The 14,256-nt window shown below is 42.2% G+C and overlaps 1 protein-coding gene across 8 annotated transcripts in view; it reads right to left on the bottom strand.

Moving 5' to 3' along the window:
• Positions 1 to 14,256, bottom strand: part of hspg2 (heparan sulfate proteoglycan 2) — a 365,099-nt gene that overhangs the window by 15,486 nt on the left and 335,357 nt on the right. For all 8 annotated transcript variants that reach the window (XM_033047940.1, XM_033047944.1, XM_033047946.1 and 5 more), the window contains 4 exons: positions 11,958 to 12,080; positions 6,031 to 6,075; positions 2,398 to 2,473; positions 1,103 to 1,181 (listed from right to left, as the gene is read on the bottom strand). In XM_033047940.1, the coding sequence (XP_032903831.1) occupies positions 1,103 to 1,181; positions 2,398 to 2,473; positions 6,031 to 6,075; positions 11,958 to 12,080 (323 nt within the window). The remainder of the gene's footprint in view (positions 1 to 1,102; positions 1,182 to 2,397; positions 2,474 to 6,030; positions 6,076 to 11,957; positions 12,081 to 14,256) is intronic.

The following is a 14,256-nucleotide window of genomic DNA, read 5'->3' as shown; positions in this document are numbered from 1 at the left end:
GGGGAGCTTGTGTGTCTCAGTGAGACCTAGAGCTATGCCAGCGGGAGATTCGTCTCCTGTTAGGGTCTCCCATGCTGGACAGGTCGAAGGGTAGAGACGAGACGAAGAGCGATCCACTGGTCCTCCAGGTTGGAGGTTGAGCACAGGGCTAACAACCCTGTCTCGTAAAACAAATATGTTACGGAAACAGCAACTGAAGGAATCAACACTATTGGGCATGATGGGGTTCCAGGGCTATTGACAGATGAAAATAATGGACCTGACCTGGGGTAGTATCCAGAAGCTAGCCCAGAACAGACAGGAGGCATAATAGGCAGTAAGTAATCATAAGACAAATGAGCAGAATTAGGCCATTCGGCACATCGTCTGCTCCACCATTCGATCATGGTTGATCTATTTTTCTCTCTCAACCCAATGTATGGACAAATATTGCATCTCCTTGTGTTGTGCAGACACTGGCCTGGACATGTAGGGGTAAGTGGGTGGGTTTAGCAGAGCAGGGACACATGGAGCGAGTGGTCTGTACGGAAAACAGAAAGTTGGGAGAGATGTGATTGTTGGTGCGATCACTCTATAGCTCTGTTTTCATTTCACACCTTTATCAATCCACCTCAGTTCTCTCTCCCTTTGGTCATCTCTCCCATTCCTCGACCCCCATCTATAATCCCACACACCCTCTCCCCTTTACCTAGATTCACCATCATCCCCATCTGTCCATTATCCTCATCAGCTTTATCTGGTTTCACCGATCCCTTTCCTAGCTCTCTCTTGAAACTCCCTCCTCCCTCATCTCTTTCCATCCTCTCATCATCCCCACCTCACTTAGTTCCACCTGTCAGCTACAGGCCTCTGCCTCACTTATCCCTCTCAGTCTTTATACTAACCATCTCACTCTACACTCTCAGTCATGATGCAGGGTCCTAATCTGAAACATCGATTATCACTTTTCTTCTACAGATGTTGCCTCACCTGCTAAGTTCCTCCAACAGTTTGGTTTTTACCATTAAAGTTATTACCATTCCAATGCCATTAAAATGTAGCAAAGCAGTTTCTAAGCTCAAACATTTACATTAGCTTGTCAGGACACAGTCGAAGCACTTACCACACCCTGCCAAAGCAAGAGGCCATCGCTCGTGGTTGTGCGAACCTCCATTTCAATGGTTTCAGGGACAGATGGGGAACTGTGGACATTAAATCAGAGCTTAAATGGAAAGAAATAAAATGTCTGAGTCCTCCCAATAGACCCCATGTAGGAGGAAACCTTCTAGATTTTAATACCTATGTCGAAACAAGGAACTGCAACTGCTGGTTTACAGGTGGTTTGCTGGAGAAACGCAACAGGTCAGGCAGCATCTCTGGAGAACATGGATCGGTGATGTTTCAGGTCGGGACCCTTCTGCAGACTCCAGTCACTTATCCATGTTCTCCAGAGATGCTGCCTGACCTGCTTTGTGCCTCTTTCCATAATACCCACGATTACTGAGTGCAGGGCTCCAGCTATAAGTTGCACATGTCCCTCTTGAAGGCTATCAACTATCTCCACTGAAGGCCAAATGGCTTCATTCATGGTGAGGCCATATTCACCCAGCCAGCGTTTGAGCAGCATGGTCGGGGTGGAGGGTCAGTTCATCCCTTTATTGAGGAATCTATGGCCCAAATGACATTGAGGAAAGTTGACCGATAACTGTAGGATTACGAACTGTGGATGTTAAGAAAGATCAACCCTGTGTGTGGATTGGAACATTCAGAAAATGTCTTTGCCAGGATAATGTGAAGATCCTTAACTTGGGGAGGGGAGGAAGGGTGGGTTTAATTAGAATTACCACATATCCCAGACTGGAGAGGGGAGGGGGGGGGGGGGGGATGACAATGTATGCCCAGGTGGCATCAGATTAATTGAAAGTACAGCATATTTCCCCAGTTTCCACGTGGTTTGACAGAGTCAGTACCAAGGGATCAGGAGTCACAGGACTCCGAGTCCTGAGATGTACAATTACATCAAAGAAATAAACTCACAATCTTAAAACCCACTTAATTCCAAATTCAGGTTAACCCTCAACCTCTACACCCACCACAACCCAGAGAGACGGAGACCCTGTTCGCTCAACCCGCTGCCTTGGTTTAAGATTCACAGCTCATCACCGGTCACCCGGCAGGTGCCTAGTGGAGTACAGCTCATCCTACATCCCACACGCTCACCACCTTGTCTGTGCCACACTCACACGCAGTCACTCCCTCACCCCCGCACCCATGCCCACATCAAGCTCCCGAGCAGTCACACGCCCCTCCCCCCCCCACCCCCCCCCCCCCCCCCCCCCTCCCCACTGCAATGTCCAAGCAGCTCCCCCACCCCCTGCACCCACATAGCCCCCACCCACAGCACTATGGCAAGCTTACCTCCGTGGGAACATCTGTTTTGGTAAAATGATATAACCCCCACTGTGGAAGAAGGCTCCATACTGCACAGGCGAATCTGTAGACATAACATTTACAGATTACATTAGTATCAATCCATAGCAACGGTGCACAGATTATCCATCTCAGACTCTGATTGATCTTTCAATCAGTCACTTGCAGAACTCTGAAAAATGAACTATATTATTCTCTGTGCTATCCACCTGATCTAAAACCTTGTCTATAATAAACCGGCTGACAAAAGTATTACTGAATCATGATATAGAGGTGCTAGCCCTGATTGCTAATCCTGAAAATGCCCCCCCCCCCCCCCCCCAGTTTTTCCACTTTTGCAAGATGAAAACTAATGCGCAAAATCAACGTATCTCCTCAAATGAGATTTGAAGAGGATAAAGGCCCAATACAGCTGCTATAATAATCCGGGCATTCAGTAGGACCTAGAGAATGAAGGACCTGTCAGCAGCACACAACAAATCAATCCTACGTATCAACAATAATTTGATAAAGAAACAAAGTGAATAAACTGCACTATATACACTACCATTCCATAGTCCGCAGCTGCGACTCAAATTAGATTTTTTATACTTTGACTGCCTAATGAAATCCCCGCTGTTCTGAGATTTCTTGCCTCATTAGACAAGTGAACTCAATCAAAAAATTCCATTATCCATGGGAGGCCATTTTAATCCGTAGATTCCACGCTGTTGCTCACATCAATCCCTTTCCCCCATTAATTTTCCCTGTCATCTATTTCCCACCACATTCCCTACAATTCATCTACAGTGGGGGAAAGATACGTCTGCCAATTAACCTGTGAACCAGCACGTCTTTGGGAAGGAATTGAGAGATCGTGGAAAACCCATGCAGTCACAGGGAGAACGTGCAAATTCCACACAGACAACAAACGGGTCCAGGGGGCGGGACTCAGGCATCTGGAACTGTGAGGTAGCGGCTCTACCAGGTGTAACACTGCACCAAGCACATGTGTCAAGGGCTCAAGGGCTTCTTAAGAGAGCTGGAGGCCTTCTTCATTCCAATCTAGTGCTGTAACACGAAAGTGACTCTGGTTCTGTGCTGCCTCTCACAGCAAGGCCACCACCATAACCAAGGACCAGTCTAACCCCAGAGACTCCCTCTTCTCCCCTCGCCAAGAGGTACAGAAGTTTGAAAACGCTAACCTCCAGATTCAGGGACAGTTTCTTCCCGGCTGATATCAGGCAACTGAACCATTCTCTATCTAATTAGAGAGTGGTCCTGACCTCCCATCTACCCCATTGAAGATCTTGAAACTATCTTTAATTTGACTTTCCTGGACTTTATCTTGCTCTAAACATTTTACCATTTATCCTGTATATGTACACTGTGGAGTGTTTGATTGTAATCATGTATAGTCTTTTTGTAAATGGATAGCATGAGGCAAAAAAGCTTTTCACTGTACCTCTGTACACATGACAATAATAAATTAAACTAAACTAACATGTCTGGCCCACTTCAGACAGTTCAATACAAATCCTTGGCTGGCATTTCAATGCAGTACTGAGGGAAAGCTACCCTATCTGAGACGTAGTTTGGATAAAATGTTAAATGAGGGCTGCTTCTGTTTCCTCCAAAGGATGCAACAAAAAAAGCAAATGTGGTCATCTCGAACCATGTAGGAGGATTCTCCTGCCATACAGACCAGTGCTCATTCCTCATTCATAGGGAAACACTCTTGCTCCCACACTTTGACTCCCATGTCCTACCTAAATTAGAACAGTGACTACACTTTCCCATTGTCTTTGGGACATCCGGCAAAATAAAATCAGTCAAAATGGAAATTCCTTCGGCAACAGGTAGAAAAAGAATTCCTCTCATAAAACTGTAATAATCAAACAAGTCATACATTATACAAATGAATGTAGAACCAAATAGTCCCCGAACAACTTCCAATAGTGATGTAGAAAAGGGACATTGATTACAAACAAATAAATAAATGGATTTCACTTGTGAATAAATCAACCGTGTATTCATTAAAAACATAATTCTGTACAAATCTCAATGAAAATGATAATTGAATGGGTGGCCGATTGCTTAATCTGGTAACCATTTAACATCATTTACAATATAGTACTATCACCGACTATCATCTTTAGGTGATAGGGTTAATTTTGTTAAAGTATTTGTGATTTCTTTCATATAGTGCCTTGAAGTATTTTTGTGCGAGAACATGTGTATCAGGCCAGCTTGTGAACCAAACAGGGAGTAAATGTTGTCAGCGACCTCTGAACCTTACACCGTAGCTGGTTGAACGTTTCAACTGAATGGGTTGGTGAGACATCCTTCTCCTTCAATGGTTTACACAGAAAATGAGGGAACTGTGATAAAGGTCTGGGTTTCATTCCAATCAATGGTTTAAAGACACTACATGAAAGTGTTAGTAATGATCATTTGTAGATGAAGCTAAATGATGCACCAGGGATTGAATTTAAGTTCTGAGCTTGCACTCAGCCAGGTCAATTGCAAATATTTAGACTTTGGACTTTAGAGATACAGCACGGAAACATGCCCTTCGGCCCATCGAGTCAGTGCCAAGCAACGATCACCCCGTATGCTATCACTATCCTACACACTAGGAATAATTCACAATTTTACCAAAGCCAATTAATCTACAAACGCATGTTTTTGCAGTGTGGGAAGGAACTGGAGCACCCGGAGAAAACCCACGTGGTCACACGGAGTACGTACAAACTCCGTACAGACAGCACCCGTAGTCAGGATCGAACCTGGGTCTTTGGTGAAGTAAGGCAGCAACTCTGCTGCTGCTCCATGGTACCACCTCGATTGTCCACCAGTGTTACTAATTCGCCATTCATTCTATTTCTCTCAAATACTGAGCCGCAAATACTCGAGTGTTTCTAACAGTCGAGTAATTCTAATCTGAATGTAAGATTCATCTGAAAGGGATCCAGTTGCTCAGGTGACTATGGGTGTAACTGGAATGGTTGAGCTTCCTGGATCACCACTGCAATCAGCTTGGTCAGTGACAAACAGGCATAATGTGGGAAGCTCAGCATCATTGAAGGGAAAAGAAAAACTGGGAAAAGGCTGGGAAGAGAAGTAAGGAAATGAACTGAAATGTCTGGGAGTGAAGGAACCTTCTCGACTTCTTTACTGTGAGGCAGTCAGGGAGATGACCCTTCATCAGTTTAATGGCTATGCTGTGTCTCATTTCTTATCATTATTTATATAAATATTAAAGATGAGGAGAAAAGCCTTGCTGGCCAGATGAACGTGGGAGGTGATGAATAACCTCTTACACTGTACAACCAGATATGGGCGACCTCAGATATGACTAAATTACTCAATCATCAAGGGGCCCAAATATTATCCATCCAAAGAGATAAGTGGAATCAAATGGTAGCTCTCCAAGTTTGTTCAGCAACATCTGGGCCAGAGTTAGCTGCTGAGAATCCACTGTATCTAGAAAATCCCCTCAGGCTTCAGTGCATCATTTAACAAACAAATGTAACAAAAGCAAAAGATTGTAAGCAACTAGGTCTATGGAATCATGCCAAATTAGACACCGTCGTCACTTCCTGTTAGGTTAAAGGTCAACACATTGGTAAATGACATTACCCGCACTACCCTCCATGTGCCATTCTGGTGGTGGGGCAGGTATTCCTGTGTAAGTGCAAATAAACTTATTAACAAGCCATTGAATCTCATCATAGACCATTAAATATCCTAGACATTAGGGAAGAGAAACATTAATGAACGCATCTCTGGCACAATATTTGTTATTCCACATACAAGTGAATAGGCCTGGCCATACAATACTCCTGAATGAGCCACTTCAGAATGCCCCAAAGGACCATGTGATCTTCAGACTTAAATCACCTTCCACTTTTTAAAAAAGTCGAGCAGTGAAATGGTGTGAAAAATGCAAAGGCAATCACTTTCATGTAAACTGATTATTGTGATCTCAGGAGTTCGGCGATTGTGAGGATGTTGTGATGTGATGCAGAAGCAGAATGATGAAAGATAGAAGTCTGCTTGGCTTTGTTAATGTGCTCATCGTCTGCTGTTAGCACAGGCACTAGCGTTCAGTGATGTGAAGCAGATAGCTTGCTCGGAGGAACCCTTTATACGCCTTTATACGCTTGAAAGTGCCTCTTCTTCGTATGAAACAGGGCAATTGGCTTGTCTGGAAACTCCAGATGAATTGCAACACAAAGACATACTTATGTCTACGTGCCTTTGCTTCTTAAATAAATAATCAGAGCAGCAAAAGCTTTTCATCCACGTCCTGTAGATATTAAAATCCCAACCATTTCTTCCACAGACAGGAAGATTACAGTGATGGATACAATCTCAATCTCATCATTTATTGACACAAGGATCATTTACACAAAATAATGACACAAAGCATCTTTTCAGAGGCCACGTTTGTGTAGGTGGTTGGAGTTTCCATGTTATTTGATGATATTTGATGGGCTATTGATAAGTATATTAGGTTTCAAAGCAGAGATCACAATAACTGGAAGTAATCTTTCATTCAGATGTGCTAGACATTGAATTTAACTATTCCTCAACCATAGATACTGTAAGAAGCTCATCCGAAATGTTGCAGACTGCTGCGGATGTTTGATGAGTCAAAATTGGAATCAACTGCTGGTGAACTCAATATATTGATGAGGAGAAGGATGTCAAAGAGAGCCCAATGTGACACCATAAGTTAAGAGACTAGGGGTATCTGAGCTGCGTTCCAGGTGTTGAGGTGGCAGTGTTCCTGCCCAAAAATGTCAAGGCAGGAAACACCATGAGAGGATAATGTGCATTATTGGCTTGGACTCCTGCAGCTGGTGTGAGAACATGTCCCAGAACTGAGCCACATCATCCTAAGGAAGAGTGCGATCCTTGAAAGCCAGGTGAATAAAGAGTAAACTGACTTTTGAGAATCTAGAGCATCCAATGAGCCCTCCAATTAATGAACGTAATCTGCTGAAGACAGGGACGTTCAGGTTTCGAAGTTCTGCATGCAAGGTCGCAAACAAGCTTCACGTATGAAGACAAAGGACGCAACTCTCCACTTTCGGTATCCTGGATGGAAGGTCATCCCTGACCTGCGGAGATATCTGAACAAGGTTCTCCTCAGCATTTAAAATAAAGACTTTCCTCCATGTTATGGTCATTTAAAAAACAAAACAAAAAGCTAAAAAAGTACTCTGCTTGAAAGCAGTGATCAGGTCTGTGTAGAATTTAGATAAAGTGCTGAACTGTGTTCAGTGCTCAGACATGCTTATTGCAAAGCCACAGACGGGATGGTCAGGGATTCTGTTATTCATTTTGGTCAGATTTTGGGCGATGAGTTGTGAGAAGCAAACAGAGAAGAGTAATGCAAACTGGAACTTTACCAAGCCACAGGAAAATCTACTTTCTCCAAATTGAAGATCGAAACACAACGAATGATAGTTAATGAATGATACGTTTGAAACTGCCCAGGATAATTCCATGTGCCTTACTTCAAAATGCTTAGTCTTTCTCAATAGAAATGCGCAGTGTCACCTTAGCATTGTCAATTGCCAAAGCTCCATTCATGAAGAACATGGCTAAACATGGCTATTTTCCCTTGATGTAATTGCCCAATGCGACATCGGTGCAGAGTCTTTGGGTCTGGATTCCCAGTGAGTTGATGTAGCAACCATTGACTGATCGCAGTAAACATTGAGGATGTGCTTGTCATCTTGTTGATTTCTTACTTCATGATCCATCTTTATGTTCAAGAGCAGCAAGTAACTAAATCAAATAGGCTCCTGACATCTTAGATATATGTCACGCAAAAAGACTTCCTCAACAACTTCACAATGTACTCATGCCTGAATTCAGCAGATTAAGGAGCATTCAGGCTATATGCATTGACCATAAGGAGCTGTGAGTTGTGTAAAGTTTGCCAAAGTGGAAACAAACACAAGCGATCTTCAAAGTTTAAAATTTAACTTAGATTCTCGGAAGGCGGGTCGAAGCTTTAATTCTCCAGGCTCTTCTGTTCCAGCTGATACCCTTGCCATCAAATGCAGGAAATGACAAAGAAAGCTAATAAAACAATGATCTCTGTTTCAGTGTGTTTTTTTGGGTACTTGCTGTGCACAAATCAGTCTCCAAGTTTATCCTACTGAAAGCAAGCAAATAAACCTTGATCCACAGATCATTAGAATTAAGAGGATGGGGGTGTTAGGTCCCTTGGGCTAGGTCGAACATTTCGACGACCCAAAACCTCAACTCCATTTCTCCTTGTCCCCACATCCTTTGTGTCTGTGAGTATTATTTTTAACTCTCAATATTTAATGATTCACCAACTGCAATCCTTTGAGATATGGAATTACCTCTAATTAAAAAAAATACTCCTCTTCTTAGTCCTAATTGACTTATCCTGTGACTATCCTCCCTGATCCCGTATAAAATTGTAAACGGATTGAGATAAATACATTGGATAAGCTGAATCCGCTTGCATTGCCCACAGAGGATGAATCAACACTAAATACTTTCCTTGGGCTTTTCCCTTCTCAGATGTTAATTGCACCACCTGCAGTCTCAAAGTACTATTACACGATCACTTCTTCTTTGACAGTCTCTCGGGATCGAGGAAGACTTGCCTTCGCTCCTGTTCTGTGCTTTCTGAGATGGCTGATGAGGCCAGTGTGGGTGGTACAGGCTCTTCCACAGATGGGGCAGAAGATGGTTGATGGGGTGGGTGTGAGGTTGCGAGTTGCTGTGGTCCCCTCTTGTGCAGGGCTCCTGCATGCTCCCGAAGCATGGCCATGAAGTTCACAACACCATTTGGAATGGTCCTTCTCCAGAGGTTCCCAGGAGTGAGTAGGAACATTGCATTTGAATCCTCGAATCTTTTGCTCTCTTATGGTATTCTTAGCCCATGACAGAGCTCAGAATAGAGTGTGTGCTTTGGAGGTGTGGTGTTGGGCATGCACATCTCACAAACAGGCAGTGTTAAAACTTAATAAGAGATTTAGTATAATGAACCACACTAATTAATGACAGAAGCAACTTTTGGCATAACCAGCATTGCCAGAGCTGCCTGATTGGTGATGATACAAAGGTTAGTGGTTTTGCAGATAGTGAAGAAGGTTGTGAACGATTGCAGCAGGATCTGGATCGATTGGCCAGGTGGGCGGAGGAATGGTTGATGGAATTTAATACAAAGTGTGAGGTGTTGCATTTTGGGACGTCGAACAAGGGCAGTAAATGGAAGGCCTCTGGGTAGTGTTGTAGAGCAGAGGGATCAAGGAGTACAAGTGCATGGTTCCTTGAAGGTTGAGTCGCAGGTAGGTAAGGTGGCCAAAAAGGCTTTTGGCACTTTGGCCTTCATCAGTCAGAGTATTGAGTATAGAGGTTGGGAGGTCATGTTGCAGTTGTATAAGACGTTGGTGAGGCTGCATTTAGAATATTGTGCTCAGTTCTGGGCACCATGTTATAGGAAAAATATTGTCAAGCTTGAAAGGGTTCAGAAAAGATTTACTATAGGGAGCTATAGGGAGAGGTTCAGTGGGCTGGGTCTCTATTCCATGGAGCGTAGGAAGATGAGGGGAGATCTTATAGAGGTATATAAAATCATGATAAGAATAGATCGGGTAGATGCACAGTCTTTTACCCAGAGAAGGGGAATCGAGGACCAGAGGACATAGGTTCAAGGTGAAGGGGAAAAGATTTAATAGGAATCCAAGGGGTAACATTTTCACACAAAGGGTGGTGGGTGTATGGAACAAGCTGCCAGAGGAGGTAGTTGAGGCTGGGACTATCCCATTGTTTAAGAAACAGTTGGACAAGTACATGGATAGGACAGGTTTGGAGGAATATGGACCAAGCACAGGCAAGTGGGACTAGGGTATCTGGGACATTGTTGGCCGGTGTGGGCGAGTTGGGCCACACTGTATCACTCTATGACTCTATCTATGACTCCAATACTCTAACATTTCCTTCAATCTAATGTTTCATTTTGATCCCAAGGCAAGGGGCCTGGTGACTGTTCGATGTTTGCTGGCACCATTATCTTACCAGTGTGAGGGATAATTGTAGGGTAATTCATGGGGGAAATAGGGGTAATGGGATTTCTCCATAGAGTTAGCATGGATGCAATGGACTAAATGGCTTGCATCTATGTCATAAAAAATGGACAACTTCCTATCCCCTCCCCCAACGTTCTATCTGTCCATTATCTGCCCGTATATAGCATTATCTAGGGGGATAGTATGTGTCTCTGTACTATCTCTCTGTGTTCTAATATTTACTGACAATCCTTCCTCTTTCCCTTCAGTCCTGATGCAAGGTCTCGATCTGAAATGTTGACACACCCATTGCCTCTACAGATTTGTATTCTGTAACTCCACAAATGTTTAATTCTTGTTTTGTGTATAAAATCCCTTCAGATGCTCCCATCTCTTCCCTTCACCCACCACTGGTTACTTTGAACTCAGGCTCCAGGACCGGAGCTGTGAAACTCCTTCCCTCTCAGCATCCTTTTGTTCCTTTAAGATGTTGGATACATCCCATTGCTTGTTCTCAATGCTTCTATTCATTCCTGTTAATAATCTGTCATTAGCCTGTTTTTTGTTATTTTATGATTTTTGAGAAGAACCCTCAGATGCTATTCCACTATAAAGGGATGGAATAAATAAAAGTTTATCCTGAAGAACGCTTGGCAAATGGAGTTTAACAGGGATGTTTTAGACTCATGCACTTTGGAAGGAGAAATCAACAGAGTACAAATGAGTGGAGTACAGAGGCACTTGGTGTTCTTGTGCCTGAACTACAAGGTTTGTGGGCCGGTTTAGCAAGTAGGAACGTACACGGTATATTGGTCTTAATTGTCAGAGCGAGGGAAACATTTTGAGATAACATATTGGTTTAATTGAATGGGATTCTGATGATGAGAGAGCTGCCAGATGTTGAACAGCTAAAAACATTAGATTATACAAGTTAAAAGAGTTTAGAAAGAAATGTTTAAATCCTGAGAGGATATGTATGACAGGGTAAATTTGAAATGTGTCCATGAGAAAGAGTGGCACTAACTATGGCTCATGATTAAAAAAGGGGGCGGGAAATCTGAAACATATAGGAATACTTTATTGCAGGGGGTGGTGAATCTTGGAATTCTCTACCTCAGAGAGTTGTGGAGGCTGGCCCATTGGGATGTTTAAAACAGAAATAGATCCACTTTTGAAATATTAGGGAATTTGAGATTATGTAGAAGTGGCAGAGAAGAGGAACTGAGGCCTGGGTTAAATCGGCTGTGATCATATTTTAAGGCAAGGCAAGCTTGAGGAACTGAGCGACCTATTCCAGTGTTCTTGTTACATAAATAACCTTCTGCTTAACGACACAGATACATCAGTTGAACAAATCAGCAAAATCATCTGCACAGGATTAGAGAAACCCTTTGACTGCCGTTAATTAGATCTTTAAACCAACATATTCTCTTGGACATAGAAAACATGTTAACAATCTCTCGGAAGCTGGGGAGTTGGGATGGGATTGTAATGAGTCTGTACCTAGCTCGCAGTATAATCCAGTGTATCCCATGGGACACAAGCACTGCCCCTTCTCACACGTCCCGCCATTCATGCAGGGGTTTCCCTGCAAACATTTATCCTGGGAGGTTTCGCAGTGTTCACCTAGAAACAGAAAAGAATTGAAATCAAATTTCGTTTTCATGTATTGAATCATGATTAAAGAAGCAGAGTTCACTGACTAAAGAAGACAGGGAAAATATTTCCTCTGTTAAAACCTAGGAGTAAAAACAGGCAGAAGAGCAGCAGTCCTTTCACTCCACGAATAGACACTGCGTGGGAAAGGGGTGGAGGACGTACATGGAGATCACAGGAAAGCTAAGACTGTGAGATGCATCCAGTTAATGGTATTTCAAAGGTTTGTTGCCACAGCAAGGTCAGCAGTTTTTAAGTTCATAAGTGATCAGAGCTGAATTACGCCAGGTGGCACATCAAGTCTACTCCGCCATTCAATCATGGCGGATCTATCTTTCCCTCTTAAGCCCATTCACCCGCCTTCTCCCCACAACCCCTGACACCTTATTTGTCTCTTGGATGACATTCAGGGTAGTGAGGAGAGGCAAATATCACCTAGGAATGGGGAAGAGACTAATTGTAGGGGAATGAGGGATAACAGAGAGGATGGGGAAATGGGAGATTTGATTAAATCACAATCTGATTAGCCACTGAAAAAGGTAAATTTGACAGTTATTCATTCATTTTTCATTGTCACTAATATTTATACTTTTAATGTATTAAATTATATATTATATAATCACATAAATTAAAATGCATGTAATATATATGTAAATTATATATAAATTATAGACATTATATATATATAAATATATTTAAAAAAAATTAAATATAACCAATTAGCATATATTACACACATCATACATAATATACACAAATTATATATACTGTTAACTACATATATGATGTGTACATACTATGTATAATGTATATAATTTATATTTTATACACGTTACACATATAATTATATACATTTTAATCAATTATTTGCATAATTATTTATTATTTTGAAGCATTTCAACTATTTTGAGGGTTTCAAATTGCAAGGCCATCTGAAATATTAAACCTGCTTTTGGCAAGTGCAAACAGTCAGATGATCAGGATGGTTTGATGGAGTTCAGTCACCCAAGGCTTGGTTGTCAGTGACGGCTGAGGCGGAGGCCTTGGGCACCACCTATCTCTGCTGCTGAAGCATTTAATTGTGGCTTTGGGATTGGTGTGAATAGGGTGATTTCACGAAAGGTCACTGGAGCGTAGATCCGCACCCACGTGACCGCAAAATTTAACTGGAGTACATGCGTCACTTCCGGTACATGTTAGTGAATGGGAAAACACGCACTTTCACACCCGTTAAAAACATCGAAAACGGCCAGTTTTTGAGCTGCAATTTACTGTGCCAGTTGGGGTGACCGTGAGGCACAGCTACCTAAATTTACAGTCCAAAAGAAAGATAGAAACTAAGGTAAATTCAAGAGGGAGCTGAAGGTGCAAAAACAGCGGAAGTGCTTAGCGGACATTTGCCGTGGAGATTTAAAGATCGAAAATATCGGGAATTATCGCGTTTGCTCGCTGCATTTCATCAAAAGTAAGACATTATTGACTTTTTATCTTTATTCATTTGTTATATGAAAAGTTTTAAAAGTGAAAAATCCGTCAGTAAAATTGCAAAATCGCCCATGGTTCTCAGGTGGGTTTTAACATGCAAAATGAAAACGCTTCTGAAGCTCCATTTACCATTTAAATAATCGTAAACTATCAATGCGCTTTGAAATAAATTTTACTCAGATGCAAGCTAAGAAATGGGATAATTGTCAGCTGTTAGTTGGACAAAATCAGGACATTTTATTATTTGCCAAAATATATTTCTCAATGTTTCTTGTTTAAAGCCTGCACAATCACCCAAACTACTTATTTATTTATCATCTAATAACAGACAAGCCTGCAGCATGGAATGTCAACAATCCTGATTGGGCACCCACTGTGAGCAGGATAAACAATGTGCACAAGAACGTCATGCACGTGCAACAAGAAGAGTGTATTAAAGCAGATTTGGTCGCAGCTCAAGCATCTATAGCTCTGCAAGTTGATGCTGAACTTTGAACGATTATTTAAATGGTAAATGGAGCTTCAGAAGCGTTTTCATTTTGCATGTTAAAACCCACCTGAGAACCATGGGCGATTTTGCAATTTTACGGACGGATTTTTCACTTTTAAAACTTTTCATATAACAAATGAATAAAGATAAAAAGTAATAATGCCTTACTTT

This window comes from Amblyraja radiata, chromosome 31 (genome assembly GCF_010909765.2).
Source record: "Amblyraja radiata isolate CabotCenter1 chromosome 31, sAmbRad1.1.pri, whole genome shotgun sequence".
NCBI classification, from domain to species: domain Eukaryota; kingdom Metazoa; phylum Chordata; class Chondrichthyes; order Rajiformes; family Rajidae; genus Amblyraja; species Amblyraja radiata.
Note: the sequence above shows the minus strand (reverse complement) of the source record. Positions and strands in the feature narration are given on the sequence as shown.